The sequence below is a fragment of the Triticum urartu genome, chromosome 2 (genome assembly GCF_003073215.2).
Source record: "Triticum urartu cultivar G1812 chromosome 2, Tu2.1, whole genome shotgun sequence".
Lineage (NCBI taxonomy): Eukaryota > Viridiplantae > Streptophyta > Magnoliopsida > Poales > Poaceae > Triticum > Triticum urartu.
Genome location: NC_053023.1, coordinates 539,417,287 through 539,438,935, shown reverse-complemented (window position 1 = coordinate 539,438,935; position 21,649 = coordinate 539,417,287). Strand labels below are relative to the sequence as shown.

The following is a 21,649-nucleotide window of genomic DNA, read 5'->3' as shown; positions in this document are numbered from 1 at the left end:
CCAGGTGCTAAGCACGCCAGCCCTATAACCAAAAGCAGCTAAATTGTGGACAACAGTATTACAGTTTCGCTTACAAAAACTGAACTCAAATGCATCAAAGGAAGCAAAGTAGAGGCTTCGAGCTTCTCTCAACAGAACGCCGATGGAGGACTTGTCGTAGTCGCTAGTGTTGAGTGCCTTCACCAGCTGAAGCGAGTCTGATTCAAAAATTACCCTGTGCACACCCATCTCGCTCGCAGCTTCAATCGCCTTAATGCATGCAGTGGCTTCAGCCTGGAGTAGTGATGCTAGATGATCGAGCTTCCCTGCACACGCAACAACGAACCACCCTTGGTCCGACCGAGCAACGCAGCCCCAAGCTCCACGCCCAATATCCACATGAAAGGCTGCATCAAAATTGACTTTGACAACCCCTTCCCTTGGCCTGAGCCATGTTGTAGTAGTAGGTGTTGTTTTAGGTACCTCTACACACTTCTCATCCATGGCAAAATCAACAACATGCCTTCTGATGATGAAGCAGACCTCCTCACATGGTCGAATCTTTTCTCCTGCATTGGCTTTATTCCAGACATTCCCCACTCTCAGAGCATGGTCAAGATTAGATCACGCCGCTTGCTGTCTAGGGCCCACAGAAAGTCAAATATGGTCATAGGATCTGTACATTTTATAAGGGCAAGCCTGATATCCTCAATCAACAAAGTCCTCCACACTTGCTTCACTTGTTTGCATTTGAGAAATAGATGACGTCGTCCTCATCGAATCTCAGGCAAATCGGGCACCTAGGGTCCAGCTCAACATGTTTCCTCTTCCGTAAAGGCAGACTATTATATGCTAATCTCCACAGAAACATACAGACCTTGGGAAGAAGGTTCAGGCTTCAAAATTTATTCCACTTATGTGATACAAATGGCGCCTGGAGCGATGAGCTCTCATCTCTATTCTTCCACGCCTCTCGGGGATGGACCCCCAAATGATAGGCTGATTTAATTGAGAACATGCCTTTCGGATCAAAGTGCCATGCCACCTGATCCTCCATGCCTTGCCGCACAGGGATAGCAAGAATCTCCTTTGCGTCCTCCTCACAGAACAACTGAGAGACCAACTCCTCATCCCAAGTTTCAGTTATAGGATTCATCAGGTCGCTGGCTCTACCAATTAGCACGCTGCCATGCCGAGTACACGGCCTTCTCGTGTCCCCCCGTGGAATCCATGGGCCCTCCCATATTTTCACATTTTCTCCCGAGCCAATCCTCCATACAGTACCTTCTTTTAACAGCTCGATCCCCTTCAGTATGCTCCGCCATGTATAGGACATATCCCCTTTCGCCTCTGCCTCCAGCACCGAACATTCTGGAAAGTAGCGTGCCTTCAACACTTGCGCACAAAGCGTATCCGGTTCCTGCAGGAGGCGCCACCCTTGTCGGGCTAACATTGCGAGGTTAAAAATGTGTTGGTCTCGGAAGCCCAAACCTCCTTCCTTTGTTGATTTGGTAAGCTTGTCCATCCTATCCAATGGCATTTGTCCATTTTATCTTGCTGGCTCCACCAAAAGCGGTTAATTAATGTATCAATCTCCTCACATAACTTCTTGGTTAGATCAAAGCATGACATTGCAAAGGTTGGGATCACCTGGGCAACAGATTTCACCAAGGTTTCTTTACCCGGTTTGGACAACAACTTTTCAATCCACCCTTGCATTCTCTGCCAAATACATTGTTTGATATAGTCAAATTCCCTACTCGGCACGATACCAACATGAACTGGTAGCCCCAGATACCGTTTGCAGCGAGACTCATGTGGGATAGTGAGAACTTGCAGAACCTCATTTTTAACTGTTGTAGATGTGCCTTTACTGAAGGTTGCCGAGGACTTGTTCTTATTTATCATTTGACCTGATTGTTCCTCATACAAAGCCAAAATGGCTTGCAACCTGGCTGCACCTTGAGCATTTGCCTTCATCACGATGAGCGAGTCGTCTGCGAAGAACAGATGGTTTATTTTTGGCGCCCCATTGCAGATTTGGACTCCCTGAATTGTGCCTTCAACCTCCGGTTGCTGCAAAAGCGCCGAGAAGCCCTCAACGCACATGATGAACATATATGGGGATAGAGGTCCCCTTGACGAAGGCCTCTCTCCGGCACAATGATCTGTGAGAGATTTCTATTCACTTTCACTCTGTACTTTATTGTCCTTATGCATTTCGTAATGGTGTTGATCCAAACCTCCACGAACCCCATCTTTCGCATCATGCATTTCAGAAATTCCCATTCAACACGGTCATAGGCTTTACTCATATCAAAATTGACCGCAACAAGAGCAACAAGATCATCTCGCCCCCCCTTACGTTTATGCATCAGATGGTTTATTTCATATGCCAACAACACATTATCGGTAATCAACCTCTCAGGAACAAAGGCGGACTGGGTCGGAGATATAATCTCAGGAAGAATTTCCTTCAATCTCAGGAAGAATTTCCTTCAGCCTGTGCAATGTTCTCTACAAGCTGATCTCAAAGTGGGCTTGTTGCTTTGCCCTAAGGAAGAGAGCTCTGGTGAGTGGAGGTTGAAGAAACAGATGAGCTCAATCCAACGGTTCAGCCAAATCGATTGAGTTTGAACAAATTTTCAGGCGACTGCCCATACTTCAACTGATCAACGTGTTTGAACAAGCAAACGGCAAACCGATGCCGCCTTCTCGCCCTCCTCTCACCCCGACGAGTCTGGGCCTTCTCCACCGCTTCCTAGCCTCGTCCTCCTCGGCGCCTCCGCCGCTGCCCGTGCTCCTCCGCCTGCACGCTCTCGCTGCCACCTCAGGCCTCTGTTCCCGCCCCGACTTCGCCGCCAAGCTCGTCTCCGCCTACTCCTCCTCCGGCCGCCCCGGCCTTGCCGCCCTCGCCTTCTCCGCCTCCCCCTGCCCGGACACCTTCCTCTGGAACTCCCTCCTCCGCTCCCACCATTGCGCCTCCGACTTCGCCTCCGCGCTCTCCGCCCACCGCCGCATGTGCGCCTCTGGCGCGCGGCCCTCCCGGTTCACCGCGCCCATCGCCGCCTCCGCGGCCGCCGAGCTCGCGGCGCTCCCGGTCGGCTCCTCCGTGCACGCCTACTCCGTCAAGCTCGGCCTTCTGGTAGGCGATGGTTCCCTCGCGGTCTCGTCGTCGCTCGTGTACATGTATGCCAGGTGCGGCCGCATTGACGACGCTACGAAGCTGTTCGACGAAATGGGTGAGAGGGACGTCATCACGTGGACCGCGGTGGTCTCTGGGTGCGTTAGGAATGACCAGGGTGAGAAGGGAATGAGATACTTGGTGCAGATGGTTAGGCTAGCGGGTGATGGCGGCGCGAGGCCAAATTCACGGACAATGGAGAGTGGGTTGGAGGCTTGCGGACTGCTAGGTGAGCTGTCTGCTGGGAGATGCTTGCACGGGTACACGGTGAAGGAAGGGATTGGAGATTGTGCGTTGGTGGTTTCCGCACTTTTCTCAATGTACTCAAAGTGCGATAGGACTGAGGATGCATGTGTTTTATTCCCGGAGTTGCCAGAAAAAGATGTGGTTACCTGGACTAGCTTGATTGGAGCCTATTGTAGGAGAGGACTTGATAGGGAGGCCGTGGAGTTGTTCCAGGAGATGGTGGTGTCTGGTCTGCAGCCAGATGAAGTTCTTGTTAGCTGTGTACTTTCAGGGTTAGGGAACAGTGGAAATGTGCGTAGGGGGAAGGCATTTCATGCAGCTATAACTAAGAGAAACTTTGGAGACAGTTTCTTGGTTGCCAATGCTTTGATTTCAATGTACGGGAAACTTGAGTTGGTAGATGCTGCAGGCAAAGTTTTTGGAATTTTGCATCAACGAGATGCAGAATCATGGAGTTTGATGGTTGTATTATACTGCAAAGCTGGACTTGATGTCAAATGCTTGGAGTTGTACCGAGAAATGCATTGCAGAGATCATGATGAATTTTTATGTGATATCAACAGCTTGGTTTCCACAATCTCTTCTTGTTCACGGCTAGGACAACTGCGGTTAGGTCAATCAGCTCATTGCTTTTCGATCAAGTGCTTGCTTGATGAAATTTCAGTTGCCAATGCATTAATTGGCATGTATGGAAGGTGTGGGAAATTTGACCTTGCATACAAAATATTTGGTGTGGCCAAAGTGAGGAGGGATGTTGTCACCTGGAATGCACTCCTATCCAGCTATTCACATCTAGGACATTCAAATGATGCCTTGTCACTATATGATCAGATGCTCACTGAAGGTGTCCAACCAAACTCTGCAACCTTGATTACTGTCATTTCAGCTTGTGCAAATTTGGCTGCACTGGAACATGGTGAACTGATACATTCTTATGTGAAAGATATGGGGTTGGAATCTGATGTATCTATTAGTACATCACTTGTTGACATGTATACTAAATGTGGGCAGCTGGGGATTGCAAGAGGAATTTTTGATTCTATGCTCGTACGGGATGTTGTTACATGGAATGTGATGATAGCAGGCTATGGGATGCATGGTGATGTGAAGCAAGCACTGCAGTTATTTAGTGAGATGGAGAGAGGAAGTATTAAGCCTAACAGTGTCACTTTTCTTGCCATTCTGTCTGCTTGCTGCCATGCAGGGTATGTTGATGAGGGCAGGAAGCTGTTCATCAGAATGGGGAAATACCGCCTTGAACCTAACCTGAAGCATTACGCATGTATGGTGGATCTCCTAGGGAAATCTGGGCATCTTCAAGAAGCAGAAGATATGATTTTGGCTATGCCAATACAACCTGATGGTGGGGTATGGGGAACTTTGCTTAGTGCCTGCAAAATGCATGACAATTTCGAGATGGGGTTAAGAGTTGCAAAGAAGGCTTTTGCTTCTGACCCAGGAAATGATGGGTACTATGTTTTAATGTCCAATTCATATGGTAGTGCTGAAAAATGGGAAGAGATAGAGAAACTGAGAGACACGATGAAGAATCATGGAGTGGAAAAAGGTGTGGGCTGGAGTGCGGTTGATATTTGCGTGTGAGTTAACAGTTATGGCATAACTACAGCCGAGACTGTAGAAGGGTAAATAACTAATTGACCGCATTAGCTCATTTACATAAACTCTGGATCAGCTTTAGAGATATAATGACCGGCTGACTGCTACCGGTGCAAATGGTTAAGGTCTGTTGCAAGAGCCAAGAAGTCTGTGAATTATGCATCCATTGGGCATTTATCTTCTTCAATAGTCTGTCTCATTAGAACGTGGCGGCAAAAGTCCTCTTATTATCCAAGATGATGTTGCTAATATCGGCAGAGGTATCTCCCTCCCTTGGATGCCGCATTATGCTCCTAACCATTTAGTTCCATTTAAACTTATAGTTCATGATTCTTTGAGTTATTGAAAAGCAATGTTGATTATACATTTATGCATAATTAGTACCCCCTCCGTCCCATAATATAAGATTTTATTACATCCAATATGTGAGTATGTTGGATGGAATAAGATCTTATACGGACGGAGCATTAGCTAATCGCATAGTGCTGTGATAAATTCTTGCTGAATTTAAAACAGATGTTGAGTGGGCCATGTTTGTCTGTTTTGTGAATGTCGCTCAAGTTCGCAGTGCAACTTCTCATTCACCTCTCCATGTATCTAGATCCTCCTGGCTGTTTTGGACACCATGCTATTTTCTAATACATGACATGATGGTTCACACTTCTGCAGAAGAAAATTGTCCAGCGAATTTCATATAGGCCATTTGGATGAGCAAAAGTGCATGAAAAATGTTCAGAACCACTGGAAGAAGATAGCAGGTAACTCAATTGGAACCTATTCCACTTTTGGAGTTTGATTGCAAATATGTACATCTGGAACTATTTTTGTGCATACGACATTACTCCCCGCCTCCTCAAGCAGCTCGTGTTTGAGCTGAAAATCCTGGATCTTTTCTTCCTATTGTACCAAAATTTTCTGAACACCACTTGCTACCGTGCCCCAAGACTTCATTTGCCTCAGGATTATTTGAACGTGATAAATCAACGTTAATGCTGGTGGCGCATCTGGTGGATCAACATGGAAGCACTTCAGAAGACTCGCATGAAAAAGATTGTGAATATGAACCCGTGCTGGAACGCCCAGTTTATATGCTATTGTCCCCACACGGCCCATAAATACAACAAATTGACTGGAGTTAACCTGCGTCTAAAGAGACAGCATTGGTTTTGTAAAACGGAGTGTATAGTGGTCTAGCTGGATCAGAACTCGCTCATTAGTGACATCAATTGCTCATTTACATAGAGCCTGATTCAGGTTTGGGAATGATGCATGTAAGTTTCTTCACATTTTATAATGGTTCGATCCTAAAGGCTATGCCCGTAAAGGAAGTAAACACTTCTTGGGGAAAATGCCCCTCATTGATTTATTGTCTCATCCATATGTAATATAAGAGGTAATTCTTCATGGTTCAGCCAAGGTGGATGGCATGCTTACTGAATACTGATACGTTCGCATCATAGCACTGAGCCCATGCCGCTGGATCATGATCAGTCATGAGATCTTTTGCCATGATCACAAGAACTGTTATGATGCTCCAACTGTTAATGTCAAAGCACCGTCAAATGTGAAGATGTATGCCCCACAACTCACTATTCCATGTTTACTTAGAAACTAATTGTTCTTCTTCCACCATCTCTTGCATCTGAGCCAGCGCATCAGCAGCCTTTTTTTTGTTTGTCGGGGCTTTTTTCTGTTCTACTGATTTTTGGAGGTTTTTTTTTTCCGTTTGTTTGTTTACTTTTTTATTTTGGTTCCTTTCTTTTACCTGTTTATAAATCCATGAATATTTTAAAATTTGTGTTTATTTCTAAATTTGTGAACATTTTTTTTGAAATTCAGACATTTTAAAATATCCCAATTTTTAATAAATTCCTGAACATTTTTAAAATTTCATGAACTTTTAAAACTCAAGAACAGTTTTTGAATCTCTGGACATTTTTTATCAATAATATAGGTTTAAAATCTGTTATTTATCTTCAATAATACTCCCTCCATAAACTAATATAAGAGCGTTTAGATCACTAGATCTAAACGCTCTTATACTCCCTCCGTCCTAAAATAAGTGTCTCAACTTTATACTAACTCTAGTACAAAGTTGTACTAAGGTTGAGACACTTATTTTGGGACGGAGTGAGTATTAGTTTACAGAGAGAGTATATTTTTAATTCGTCGAAGAGGAAAAATAGAGGAGAAAATCAGGAGTAATAGCATTTTTTTTTAGGATAAGGGGGCCTTGTTGGGTGCAGCCGAGAGCAAGGAATGACAATGCCATTCTTGTGCCGGTTATGGCGCGCCTGCCAACTTCATTTTTTTTTAGACAATGCCAACTTCCAAATGGAGGACTCGACTCGATTTTTGGGCTTCAGATACGTGTGGGCGGCGGGCGCGTTAGATACACAAATCTGACCCATCGGCGCATACGGCCCAACCCACATGTGACAGCCTGGCTTCGGGATACCCCAGGTTTCTCCGACCGACACCGAGCACCTCCGGGTCCCCATTCCTCTCCCATTCCCAGACACCGATCCTGCTCCTTCCTTGTTTGTCTATGGGCGAATCTCTCCGGCGACGGCGACCTCTCTTCCCCTGCGCGTCCATCTTCCGACGTTGCCACCCCGTCGTCCATCGCTACCAGATCGACGACCGCCCCTTCATCCTCACCGGTCTCTGCAGATCTACGCCGGCGGGCCGCCTTACCGACGGTTCTTCCTAGCCACGGTGGGTTCCTTTACTTCCCTTTCTCTACACCCCCTTATTTTTTGTTCACAGCATCACCCCCGAATCCGGACAACCGCTGACCCCGTGGCTAGTAGGCACAAGTAAAATTCCGTTGAACGTTCGATTTTTCTGTTGTATATTTGAGAAGTTGGTAGTATGTTTTCTCCTTCCGAACGCTAGGTGTTTCATTACCTCCCTGGTTGTTGGGGGCAATCAATTGTAGGTTTCATTTTTCATGTTTTGGGATCATATATCAGTTTAGCATAAACTTGTACAGCTAGTATATATAGTACGTACAGTACTAGTTACAATACTTTCCATTGGCTTTCACTCAAGAAAGATTGGAGTGGTTAACGGTAAATGAATGCGTTGGAGATCAACAACATGTACATGATGCATTATCAACAAAGAGTTGGGGTCGGTTTGTGCTTTTGAGTAAACTAGATGATACCCCGCACGTTGTTGCGGGAATATTATGCAACACATTTCAGTGTGATTCATTGTATGAAACATGAATATTTGAAGCAATAATATAAAAGGCTAAAACTAAAAATACATATAATTTATTATGTTTGATTACTATATAAATGTAAAATGTATAAATAGCATAATAGAATGAAAATTCTCATGTCCGTTTGCATGTTGAGATGTGTCTTTTTTCATGCATATTTCACGATCAAGTGGCATGCTTGCATGTTAAAAGACATATGGTAGTGGGGGTGGACCTTTTCTCATGCATGTTGTGTGATGATGTGGCATGCTTGCATGTTGAGAGAAATAGTTAGTGGGGGCTAGCTATTTAGACACCATGGTGAATGCTTATCGTGGTATTGTGTCAAATCAGTTTGATCATAGCAACTACTCGTGGTAATCGGTTGGATCATTTGTTTGTGACTCAGAAACAAATATAGTTTCCATTACTGCCGGTATTATTTGAAAGCTTGTTAATAAAATTGATCATTTATTTCTTCTATCATTCTTGTGTAGTTCACACCCCCAACTCCAACAGACATCACATTTCCAAATTATTACTGATCTGGAAGATGGAAGCTATTTTCTTTATGGACTACCCCTTCCGTCCCATAATGTAAGATCGTTTTGCAAGCTGTTTTAGCTTGCAAAACGATCTTATATTGTGGGACGGAGGGAGTATGTTCTAGCAATAGCCATTGGTCCATGTTCTGCTTAGTCTAGGTATACTCTTCTACGTTTGTCATCCATGCAGATTCAGATTATAGTGAATTAAAAGATAGCAGTAGTCTTGCTACTTCAGTTTTTGACTGGGCATGAATTGATCAGTATTTGTTTAACCATCTCTTATTAATAGGCACTTCCGGTTCACTTTTTGGTTTGTAGCTGAAGCCTCGTTCCTAGAGGGTAGAGGCATTCCATTTCCTTCAGTTCAGTGATTGAGAATGGAAAATGGATTTCCTGGTGAAGTTCTGAAGGCTGTTTTCCCTCTACTGGATGGTAAAGACTTAGTCTTTTGCATGCTTGTATGCCGCCAATGGTGCGAAATTGCAAAGGATGATTACTTCTGGAAATGCATCTGCTCACGGAAATGGCCTTCCATCTGCAAACAGCCTCCTTCTGACACAAACTTCCAAAAGCTCTATTTAACGTTCTCCAAGCCACGGAAGACAGTGCACCTTCCTGTACCTAAGCTCACTTTTGAGGATCTGGTGTTTTACATTGACATGTGGCTTGAGGGATCACTAATCTTCTCTCAAGCAGTTTCAGGCTGCATTCTTCGAGCAGGTTTACAGAACACACCTGGCGGCATACCAGATGTACTTGTTGCACATCTGAATGCCGCAGACTGCATTTTGATGATGGAAGTCAAACCCAAGCTGACAGTCCCTATGGGGCCAGCCATCACCGTGTCTGTTCTTGCCCACCGCAAGGACACCAACAAGATGACTTGCATAATCAACACGTCGAGTTTTGATTACATTGACAGCAATGCAGCACGGGCGTTGGCATATGAATATCTCAGGTTTTCGCCCAGACACCCTTTCATATCAGACATCCGGGCCTGGATGTCCTTGCTTTTCCTGTATAAAGGAACAAACTCTATAGAGGTATTTGGTATTGAACTAGATTTTTGTGATGCGGCAAGGTCCGAGCCTGAGATCTTGTGGCTCTTAGACATGCTTGATTGGAAATAGAAGCTACTCTTTAGTTGTGATTTGAGCCTTTGAGGCATGTAAAGAATGTTCATGATATGTTGATCATCTACTGTTGTAGTACTGAAATATATGCTTTAAGATGTTGGAATAAAATGGCGATGTGCGCCCATTTGTTTTCTATACCGTTCATGACTTGGTATTGACTGATTTAGCCAGCACGGCGTGAAGACTGCCTTTTGGCCCATAGTAGATTTGGTTTATATGGATAATTGCTTGTGCTAAATCAACAACAATTAATATGGGTCGGAGGGAGTATATTATATTAGCCCGCTATTGTGTAACCAAACAATTGTTCATTGGTGCATTCAAATTTTAGAGTTTTTTAGCCTGGCACTTCACTGTTGTTGTTTTTTGACTTTTGCAAGGATTTCTAGCTTAGTATATTTGAGGAGCAGGAGTGTTGCTCCCTTTCTAGGGAGCTTACAAAAACTCTAGCAGAGTTGCCGTATGTGCACTCTTTAAAACACATATGAAGCGTGCTCTATCAAATTTGGGAGTGTGCGAGACGATGTACAAAATCAGAGTCACAATGTCTTGGCCTTCAAAATGTTTTTTCTCTCCTTTTCGTTCACACATTTGGATTAAACGTTTCATATCATTTCAAAAGCATCATGCACACATTTTTCAAACAAAATTGCATGAATAAAATACAAAACATTATGCACATTCAACCAGCACGTACAAATCACATGTCGCCGACGACTCCTCCATTGTTTGCACCGTCCTTTCCTCCGGTATGTGCATAGTCACCTCATCCGGTAGGCAAAATTGACAAATTTGATCTATGGACGAAATCAAATCACAAAATGAACTACCCGTGAAACTATTTCACGCTGCTGACTTTTTTGTGTGACGCCCGACATAAAGACATCACACTACACTGTGCAACGCCTCACAGATAGGCGCTACACGCCTGGGCAGCGTCGCATCCTTGTGATCCGAAAATTACTAAGTCAGTGTGCAGCGCCTGAGAGATAGGTGCCACACTATACAGTGTAGTGCCTAGCTTCTAGGCGTTCCACTAGTGGTTGCTTCATTTTGTAGTGCAACCACTAGTGCAGCACCTGAGAGCTAGGCGCCACATTATGCAGTACAACGCCTAGCTCTTAGGCTCTGCACAATGACTTGGCAATTTTTAGTCAGTCTGGGGTGCAACACTGGCTAGGCGTGTATCGCCTATCTGTGAGACGTTGCACAGTGTAGTGTGACGCCTTCGTGTCGGGCGTCACACAAAAAGATCAGCCGTGTGAAATAGTTTCACGGGCAGTTCATTTTATAATTTGATTTTGTCCACAGGTCAAATTTGTTAAATTTACCCCTCCAGTATGCTCAACGCTGCATGCCATTCTAGGACGCATGATCGCCGCTCGCGTGAACTCCCAAAATGATATTGACATTAGATCCATGGTATTGGACTCCAATATCAACAGTTTCTTCCTCGCTATCTTGCTTTGCATTAACCGGTCTTCGTCAAGTTTAAGCCTACGTGCCTCCATCTCTTCCTCGTGCTTTGTACTTGCTTGCATAACATCCCACATCACCCTCTTTTTTCTTAGCTTCCTCTCCTCGATCTTCAACTTTTCTTACTTCCTCTTCTCCGCGTACTGATACGTTTTCAACGTATCTATAATTTTTGATTGTTTCATGCTATTATATTATCATTCTTGGATGTTTTACATTCATTTTATAGCAACTTTATATCATTTTTTGGGACTAACCTATTGACATAGTGCCCAGTGCCACTTGTTATTTTTTGCTTGTTTTTTCACTTCGCAGAATATCAGTACCAAACGAAGTCCAAATACCACGAAACTTTTTAAAGATTTTTTTGGACCAGAAAACAACTTGGGAGCCAAGGAAGTGGCTGAGGGGAGGCACGTGGGGCCCACATCCCACCAGGGCGCGCCAGAGGCCCCTGGCGCGCTTAGGTGGGTGGTGGGGCCCACGGGAGTCCTTTTCACCGCCTCTCAGCTCTATAAATACCCAAATATTTCAGAAACCCTAGGGGAGTCGATGAAACACAATTCCAGCCGCCGTAAGTTCCAGAACCACGAGATCCAATATAGAGCCCTATTCCGGCACCTTGCCGGAGGGGAACACGAGCACAAAGGGGTTCATCATCCTCATTGGTGCTCCAACTACGGGTCCGTAGGCAGTAGCTAGATGGCTTCTTCTTTCTTTTTGATTCTCAATACAATGTTCTTCTTGATGTTCTTGGAGATCTATTTGATGTAATGACTTTTTGCGGTGTGTTTGTTGGGATCCGATGAATTGTGAGTTTATGATCAGCTCTATCCATGAATATTATTTGAGTCTTCTTTGATCTCTTATATGCATGATTATTATAGCCTCGTATTTCTTCCCCGAAACTTTGGTTTGGTTTGGCCAACTAGATTGATTTTTCTTGCAATCAGAAGAGGTGCTTCGTGATGGGTTCGATCTTGCGGTTGCCTCACCCAGTAATAGAAGGGGCAGCGAGGCACACATGTATTGTTGCTATTAAGGATAAAAAGATGGGGTCTATTCCTACATGAATAGATCTTGTCTACATCATGTCATCATTCTTATTGCATTACTCCATTTCTCCATGAACTTAATACACTTTGGTCCATAGCATATAGATTTATTGAAAAGTCAAACATCACAAAGTTGGACCATGTATGTGGAGAAAAATATTTACATCTAGAACGGCAAACATATACCATTAGATTCATCATGAGATGTAATTTCGTATGATGTATCTTTGGTATTGTAGATATAAATAACATTTGCGTAAACCTGATCAAAGTTTCCAAAGTTCAACTTCTAAATTTTTTACATGCACTACATTATCGAGTGGATGGAATATCTCTTTCCCCCTCTCAACTATCTGACGCACCACTCAGCCTTATCGGGACTCCTCTATCTCTCTCAAACTTTATATCTCCCTGGTTCACACATACATATGTCTCGCTCGCGCTACATATAGACCCATCCAACACTCTCCGCCCTTGTTCTCTCTCTGTGTGACACGCACCCCCCCTAAGTACCATAATCCGTCACTCCATCATAGGCGCATGCACTCCCCCATAAGTATGATTATCTCTCACTAGCCATCTAGAACACACGTATTGTCTCCTTCCATCCATACGTCTATCTCGATATCTCTTGGGGTATCTTCTATCGCGCACACACCTTGTCACTCGATCTCCCACCCATGTAGTCCCATCACGATCTCTAGGGGATCTCTCTATGACAAACATACACTCTCTCCTCCCCATGTCTGCATTTTCTCCGTATGTCTCTCTCGACCTCTCTCCCTTGTTTGTTAGACCCCTCTTGGCCACGTGCTAGGGGTCTTTCTCTCTCGGTTGCACACAACCACACGCTATTTCCTCACCTTGCTTCTGTTATAGAAGATGCATGTGTGATATGTTTGCATAAGACACACGCGCCTTTTCTCTACTTTTATCGTGTGTTGTCCATGTCTCTTTCACACACGCACACTTTTTTCACTCACTCTTTCTATTTCACTCACTCTCTCTCTCTAGTTAGGGACTCTCTCACGTCCATAAGCATATGGATGTTTTAAAAAGTCAAACCTCATAAAAGTTTGACCAGGTATATGTGGAGAAAAACATTTACATCTGGAACGATCATTAGATTCATCACAACATGCACTTACTTCATACTATCATTTATCTTTGGTATTGTAGATATAAGTAATTTCTTTATAAACTTGGTCAAAGTTTCAAAAGTTTGACTTTAAAAAATGTTGGCACTACATTATCGAACGGAGGGAGTAGCTCTTTCTCTCTCTGCTATCTCTCATGGGCTCATATACGGCCAGAGACTCGAAAATTTATTTGCCCATTAGTGACTTGTCAGGGCGGTGGATTTTAGTTTGTAAGATAATGCTGCATCCACCTAAAGTAATGAAAGTTCTTACGTAAACTTCCTAGATTCCCTCTTCGTAGGTGCAGCATTACTCCTAGCATTTGTAATATCAGTTTGAAACTTGTAATATTGTCGTGTCCTATTCCTGCATTTTCAAAATCCTGCGAATCAAAGAGGTCCTGAGTTGGTGATGATGTTGTGCCTGCCATCTTTCACCAATAGCCGTCGGATCTAGATCTGACGCATACAAACCAAACTTCTCTAGTTTTGCAAAAAGATGCCTGCACTTGTTCCCTATTTACAAACAACTCCTTGTCTCTCACAATCATCCTTATATCCTCCCATCACATCTAGAAGGCCATGAAAAAATCTGGCGCGATGGCCACTGCCGGCGTCGTCCACCCCCAATCTTGGTGTTCCGTGCAATGCACGGGCATATACACACGGGAAATTATGTCGAACACGGCTAGTTGTAAGCAGGCTAGCTCTATAGCCATGATGATAGTGACTGTAGACGGTGAGGCTGACTTGTGTGTTATGCCGAACACGGCGCCTATACTCAGGTGTCATCTCTGGCGCAGGGTCTTGTCACTTCACTGCGACGAGCAACACGTAATAATTTGACAAACGGGTAGTACAGTGCTACTACATTGGTAGTACCACTACTAGTACACTAGCACCACCATCTGTATTTAGTAGTACTACCACGTCCATCTGGATTTAGTATTTGACTAGCAATATCTAGTAATGCATGTCACAAAAAATGTACTACTTCCTCTGTAAATAAATACATGGTGTATTGTTTTATTACTTCTGTTGGATGGCTCAAATCTGAAGTCTCATCAATCAGACTACTATTGTACTCATCGAGCGCTCAGCTTTGTAAGCTACCAACAAAAAATTTCAATCAAAGACTATTATTGTACTCCCTCCGTACTGGTGCATTAGTCACGTTACGAAAACTAAATAGTAATCCCCAAACTTTTAGGCGTGGTGCATTAACTACCCACCTCATTCCCTGTTTCTTGCCAGGAAAAAAGAAATCACCCAATACAAATACGAGACGTGGGGTGTGTATGCATCCAATGACTTGAGACTACTCCCTCCGTCTAGGTGTATGACTAGCCACAATGAAGAGTAACATACACTAGTACTACCTTTCAGGCTGGTCATAGTGGGGAGTAACTTATACTAGTGTCATGCATATGACACTAGTCTAAGTTACTACCTTCATAGTGCAAAGTAACATAGTAGTAGTGTCATAGGTGGTTTCGTTTAATAGCTTGTAGACTCATTTTCTCTTGGGAAGCGCTATGTTACAGTAACATATTATGTTACCACCTCTCATTAACTACTTGCCACATAAGCAAAATTTTCTCGAAGTGCGCTATGTTACTATCCAAGTTACTCCCACTATGACTAGCCTTATACTACCTCCTTCCGGTTTATAGGGCTCGACTCAAAAATCTCATCAACCAAGGTAGATGGTGAGTGGTGGAATAATTTTTTGTAATTTTCAAAAACACTCAATTAATGCACTCATTTTCCACAAAAAATTATGTTTACCAATGCATTAATTGCAATGCATGCATGCATGCATGAAGTCCACACATTGGTTAATTTTCTCTTAATACTTGCATGCAATGATTTAATGCACCTTGAAATCTAAACATGAGTAGGGAACCATCAAATTGAGACTTATAAAATGAGAAATCTAAAATTTTGAGATAAGCCCTATAAACCGAAAAGGAGGGAGTAGTGGTAGTAACATAAGTATGGTAACATGCAAAGCCTCATTTATTAGGTTACAGACTCATATTGCATTGGGACATGTGATGTTACAGTAATAACTAGCTAAGTTACTCAAACTACCTCTCTCCTCATTAACTCATTGCCACATAACCAAATTTGTTGAGTTGGACTTGATGTTACTACTGCAGTTACTCCCACTGTGGCTAGTCTAAGGGTCTGTTTGGTTCTAGGACTAGCATTGCCACACTTTGCCACACATTTTTGCCAAACTTGCCTAAGGTTAGTTCATCAAAATGAAAGCCACAAGTTGGCAAGCCTAAGAGAATCTTACCACACCTTTTGTGTATATGCCATGTGGGGCCCAAATGTGGCTTGAACCAAACACTCACCTAAGTTGGTCAAACTTGCCTAACCTTACTTGTGGCAATCTTTGGCTAAGTTAGTCACAAACCAAACAGCCCCTAAGTCATCTTAGAGCAAGTGAAAAAGAGGAGTGGGATCTCATGCAAGAGCCTAGCTATATGCGGGTTCCTAGGCCGATATACAATAAATATTGAGAAAGAGAGAGATAAGATGAGAAAACGTAGTACTCTTATAGCCAGCCTTATAGCTAACCTTATTGTATGAGTGTCTACAAGTGATGGCTCTACTATGACACGTCAACATCATATAGCCAGCAGCTGGCTATACTATTAAGTATTAACCATGCTCTTAGGTTGTGCACCGTGACCAAGATGAAGGGGAAAGCGAGAGAACTTAATGTCTTTTTGCTAATTAATAGGATTACATGCAATGAACTAACCACGGCATGTCATGTTTCGTAGTCTCAAGTCATTGAAAGCATGCACGACCCACATCTCTCATTCGTTGATATGTCACGAAATAAGAAATGAGGAGGGAATTAATGTACCGTGCCTAAGTGTTTTGGGACGGAGGGGGATGCAGCTTCATTGACTTACTGCACCTGCGTTTGGGTGAATGACTCATGGGCCCAACAGGTGACTGGCCCACCTGTCATACAGCCAAAGGCAGGTGCAGTAGAGGGCCGAGGAGTAGATGGCCAACACACACGTGAATGCAACGCAGTCTGCACTTCTCCCCGCCAGTCCAATCTACGAAATCCTATGCACCTACGCACCCTAACCAAGGGCAAGAGTGATCACTCCAATCGCAAGATCAGTTGACTAGAAGCTAGACCCATGGAGGCGATGAGCGCGAGCATCAGCCGGCTGTGCCAGATGGTCCACGACGCCGGCCTGCGGCCCGACACCGAGGAACGTCTCTAGGTCGTGCTTGAGGCTGCCAGGGCGAGAGGCCGCTTGGACGACAGCTTCATCTTCTTGTTCAACAAGGTCCTCGTTGGCTTCCTGGACAAGTTCACCATCGTCAAGAAGCTTGCGGACGACCTTGACGTACTCCTGCAGCCCACACGCCCAGGCTCTGTGATGCCCGCCACCCTCAATGGCATCTATGGTGACAATCTCTTCGACGCACTGGTGGCCCTGCGGCTGCCCGCCGTCGCGCCGGAGAATGTCCACCTCAAGGTCGCGCTCTCCGCTCAGCGCCTGGCAGCAAGACACCGTCGACATAATCACCCATGTCTACATGCAAATCATCCACAAGGACTACTATGTGCCAGAGGAGGATGATAGGTCGCTGGCCTTCTTGACCCGCAGGGCAACCTTGGACGACATTGTTCAGAAGCACGTTGAGCTCGCCACCAATGCCGCTGCTCCTCACACGTCGGTTTGTGACCCGGCGCACTAGGGCGTGAGGATGTCATTGATGGTTCCTATGTATCTTTATCTTTCCATCAAATCCATGTAGTAGTATATGGTACTACTAGTAATTATCTTACCTTTCGCATCACTTCATAATTTTCGTACGTACTCCATGCATGAACCGCGCCAGAACCAAACTTCTCATTACTCTAGGGAAAATCATTATTTCTACCTATCGGTCGCGCCATGGAGCAGAACCAAATTTTACAAGTTACAAGTTCAAAAGGAAAAGCCTGCCGTGTTTGCTTATGTCGCACCCCCACACGGTTGGTCCGGCACGCCGCTCAAGGGGGAATGCATGTTGTGTTGCATTTTCACTTACAAGTGGGGACGCAGTTGAGCAAACCGACTATCGGCAAACCCCCACCCTCCCACCGCGCGATGGCTGAGAAAACAGGAGGGAGAAGAGATGGTTGTGGCACGGACTCCAAGAAAATTGGTGTCAGATGGGACTCATGTGGGTGGCGTGCCGTACTGCTAGACGTGAATGCTAGTTATGGACCATGCCACCCCACTATATCGAGCCTATATCGATGTGCTGGTTACGTAGAACAAATTTCCTGGAGTCCGTGCTCAGCCCTCCTCTATCTCTCTTCTCAGCCAGCAGACGCACGGAGCCCATCGTCTGTTTGCTCACATGCGGTCCCACATGTCAGTGAAAACACAAGAGGACCCACTGAACCTGCACATCTTTCACCTCGACGTGCTAGTGATGAAAACCAAATCCAATAAAGATCTTCGGTGGCCGCTTTTGGAGTTAATCAAGAGTAGCAAGATTCTATTTACAGTTTAACCCAAGATGCACATCACGTGGCTTCAACTACCACTCCATTTTCTTGCATGACACGACCTGGATGCTGGGTGTCCCACGTGTCGGCAAAAGGAGCAAGAACTTGACCAAATGTTCTCCACATTTAGACCGGAGGAGTAGGAAACACAGCAAGCCCTGTGCCTACATCATACTACTACGTACAAGCCCACCTCATGCAGTCACGCTATCACCATATTTCTCGGCCTCCGTGCGACACCCAGCTGTAGTTGATCTAACTAGAACTAACTATTGGTTGGCTCTATGTGATGTGGCAACTTCATACTACTAAGAATGCTGGCTATACTACTACAACAGTAACACTCCAAGAAGTGAGTCGAAAACCATTTATAAATTGAGTTTATGACATGCATATGCAAATGTACCATTCATTACATACAACAAGTCATAAACACACAACGACAACGAGGATACATGTTGGACTATAGATTAGTTCCAACAAAACATTCTAGTAAATACTAAAGTTTTCATCACACAACAAATAACAAGCAATGAAATGAACTTCATCTCAACCACTCCTCGGCGTTGGAAACGATTTCTTTGAACCAGAAGAGTTGTCAATTTTGATACCAACGCAAGACTGATCATCCAGGCTGAAAGCGGCCTATTTCATGACCCATATTGTGATAGCCATGGTAGGGAAGCATAGCAATGTCCGAGGTATAGATATAATTGCTTCTCATAAATGGTAGTAATGTTGTGTCAACAGCAGCTGGATCGCCTTTCACCATGATTGGATAGTTTTGTCCAAGGAAGAGCGAGTTTCCTCTAAGAGTATCAATACTAAACCACGGAGAAGGTGTTGGCGCTAGCACAGTAGTATCCATCCCGATACCCTGCAATGGATGTTGGAATAGGTCCGGAAAGTGCGACCATGGGAGACAACACCTGCTTCCTTAGTCACATCAGCGGTGCCCTGTATACAGACAAGAAGAGGTGATCCATCGGAATAAGTTGCCAGGTTCCACTGAGTACTCCTATATGGGTCCTCATGCTCGTGATCATCATCATCGTCATCTACCCCTTGGTTATAATTTTTTTCAAGTATAGGTGGTGGAATGTTCACATGACCTTGGAAACACAAGAAGGTTAATTAGTAAAGGGAAACTAGCTAACCCGCATGCATGTGGATGAAACAATTATAATTACAGTGGAAGAAAAATGTACCGAAAGCATAAGGATTCCATGAAAAAATAGTGCCACGAGTGGTGGCAGCAAACACAAGACCCTTGTATTGAATTGCATCATAGTACTCATCCTTGTATAGAAACTGATTGTTGAGCAATATCCATCTAGTCGAACTATGAAGGAAGGCAACAAGCTTGTCGAAGATAGCAACAACTACATATTCCATTAAAACCCAAGAGCGATCGGGAACTTGACAAATTGCTATCTTCTGTAGACGACAGTCACCATGACCGTAGTTGAAAGTGCGGTCATAACCTGTGTGCTCAACCTCTGGGCAGTCTGAGATTTTTGGAAGTGGAACCCGGTGACGAGTGTACACATTCACAAGTTCCCACTCGCAGTTGGACCCAATATAAACAACCCAATATCCATTTGTGCCTGCCCAAGCCTTACCCTCAAGCGATGTCATCTTAACATCACACGTATCATTATCAAGCGGCACCAACTTGCACAAGGCGAGGCCTTCGTTGTCCGTGCGCCAGTGAGCAGGGTCACGGTGAAGAAGATAGTGGAGATCAAACCGCTCCTGGACCCTTGGGTTCGTTGTAATGATGTTATTAGTTGAGTCGAGAATGGTCCTAAACGAACCTGCCATGTTAGCCGAGGTGATGACATCTCACCGGTCAATGAGTTCCTCCCCACGTCATCATTCAGATCGGGGCAAGAATAATGGGGTCGTTTCCGGTCTGTTCCCTCCATGGAGAAGACGGTCGAACAATGGCAGAAGGAAGGGTGAAGGCAAATGGAGGAGGGAGGAAGAGCGTGCGACATCAGTTCCAAATCGAGAGGGAAAGGCGAAGAGTTGGTGGATGGTTTCCACGGTACACAAAGAGACGCCCCAGCCTACATGGACGTTTGTTCCGAAATTGTACAAAAGGACTCACGGTCGTCTCACTAACATGTGGGACCGGGACCACATGTCAACGAAGAGGCTATCGGGGAGCGGACGGTTGCCACAGAGGTCACACACTGACGACAAGGCCGTCCTGTCAGACCTAGCACCTGCGCGGGATGGCTTCCGTCCCCCACAAGAGCGAAGCCACTTGGCACCCCCACACGGTTGGTCCGCCACGCCGCTAGGCCAACTCCAGCGCGTGCAGCTCGGACGCGCGCTCGCTCAACCCCCTTTCCCTCGACGCCCCGGAGCTACCCAACCACGACTACGTGTTTTGTGCACCCGGCGGCCGGATTTGGAGTGGATCCAGTCGGGTTGAGCTCGCCCGGTTCTGGGAGGCTGCGCCGCGCCATGGAATGGCCGGGCACTAGGCCGAAAGGCCCCGGCAAGGCCGCAAGGCCGCATGCAGGTACTGACTCCTCCTCTAGCCGCTTGGATCTACACCATCGGAGGTCCACCGGCAGATACATGAATGGCGGTTGGCCGGGCTCGGTGCTGGCCCAAAAGCTCGTCGGCGCACCGTTGCCACTCATTACGTGCGACGACTGCGCAAAGAAGGTATTGTGTCGTGTGTCTACAACGCCGGAACATCCCAGATGGGTGTTCATCAAGTGCTCAACCGATGGGGTATGAGCTACTTTAGCTTCGGTTGTGCTCTCAGATTAGACTTGTTGTGCTAACTTAAATTTTATTGTGTAGAATGGATGCAAGTTTTGGTATTGGGAAGGAGAGTACATCGATATATTGATAGAGCGCAATTTATTAGATGTTGTAGCACTTTTAGCTAGCATAGAGGCTAGAGATGAGACTAGTGCACTTGTTGATAGAATAGAGGCTAGACATGAGACTAGATGCGAGGAAGCAACATCTACTTCTTTACACTCGAAGAAGAAAGAAGCACGCAAGATCGAGCCTCCGCAGATCAACAATGAATGCATCAAGAAGGCACTAATCCAACTTACATGAGCATTATGGAAGTTGGATATCTTCTAAAATGTATTATTGTGGTTCTTGTTTTCTTTGGTCTTGCTTTTCTAGTCTTTTCGTGATGTATTTCCATGTACCAAAAATCAATGATGAAAAAAACATATGTGTTTGCAAAGAAAAATGTACGCGGCCGGGATGCGTCCGCGCGTTGGGCGCACGGCCACCGCATCCGAGAAATGGCCCGGACACGACCCCATTGCCCTACCCAAATGGATAGAATCCGGGCAAAACGGAGGTCCGTTAGGGGTCGTGCGTTGGAGTTGGCCTTACAAGTGGGACCACAGTTGAGGAAATCGACTAGTATCGGCAAGCCCCCACCTCGCCCGCCGCGCGATGGCTGAGTTAGAGAAACGACGAGGTCGAAGAGATAGTTGTAGCACGGACTCCAAGAAATATGGTGTCAGATGG

The 21,649-nt window shown here is 45.1% G+C and overlaps 1 protein-coding gene across 2 annotated transcripts; it reads left to right on the top strand.

The window, feature by feature from the left end:
* The first annotated feature begins 7,388 nt into the window (after nucleotides 1-7,388).
* On the top strand, nucleotides 7,389-10,053 carry LOC125538612 (F-box protein At5g39250). 2 transcript variants are annotated; one of them, XM_048701871.1, is made up of 2 exons: nucleotides 7,389-7,744; nucleotides 9,072-10,053. In XM_048701871.1, exon 2 carries the CDS (start codon nucleotides 9,160-9,162, stop codon nucleotides 9,910-9,912), a length of 753 nt encoding a protein of 250 aa, XP_048557828.1. In that variant the 5' UTR covers nucleotides 7,389-7,744; nucleotides 9,072-9,159; the 3' UTR covers nucleotides 9,913-10,053. The 2 variants fall into 2 exon arrangements, with proteins under 2 accessions (XP_048557828.1, XP_048557829.1); XM_048701872.1 differs by having other exon boundaries at nucleotides 7,391-7,744; nucleotides 9,101-10,053.
* The last annotated feature ends 11,596 nt before the right edge of the window (nucleotides 10,054-21,649 follow it).

Excerpts from the sequence above, each read along its gene's own strand:
- LOC125538612 (XM_048701871.1), top strand. The coding sequence starts at position 9,160 with ATGGAAAATGGATTTCCTGGTGAAGTTCTGAAGGCTGTTTTCCCTCTA.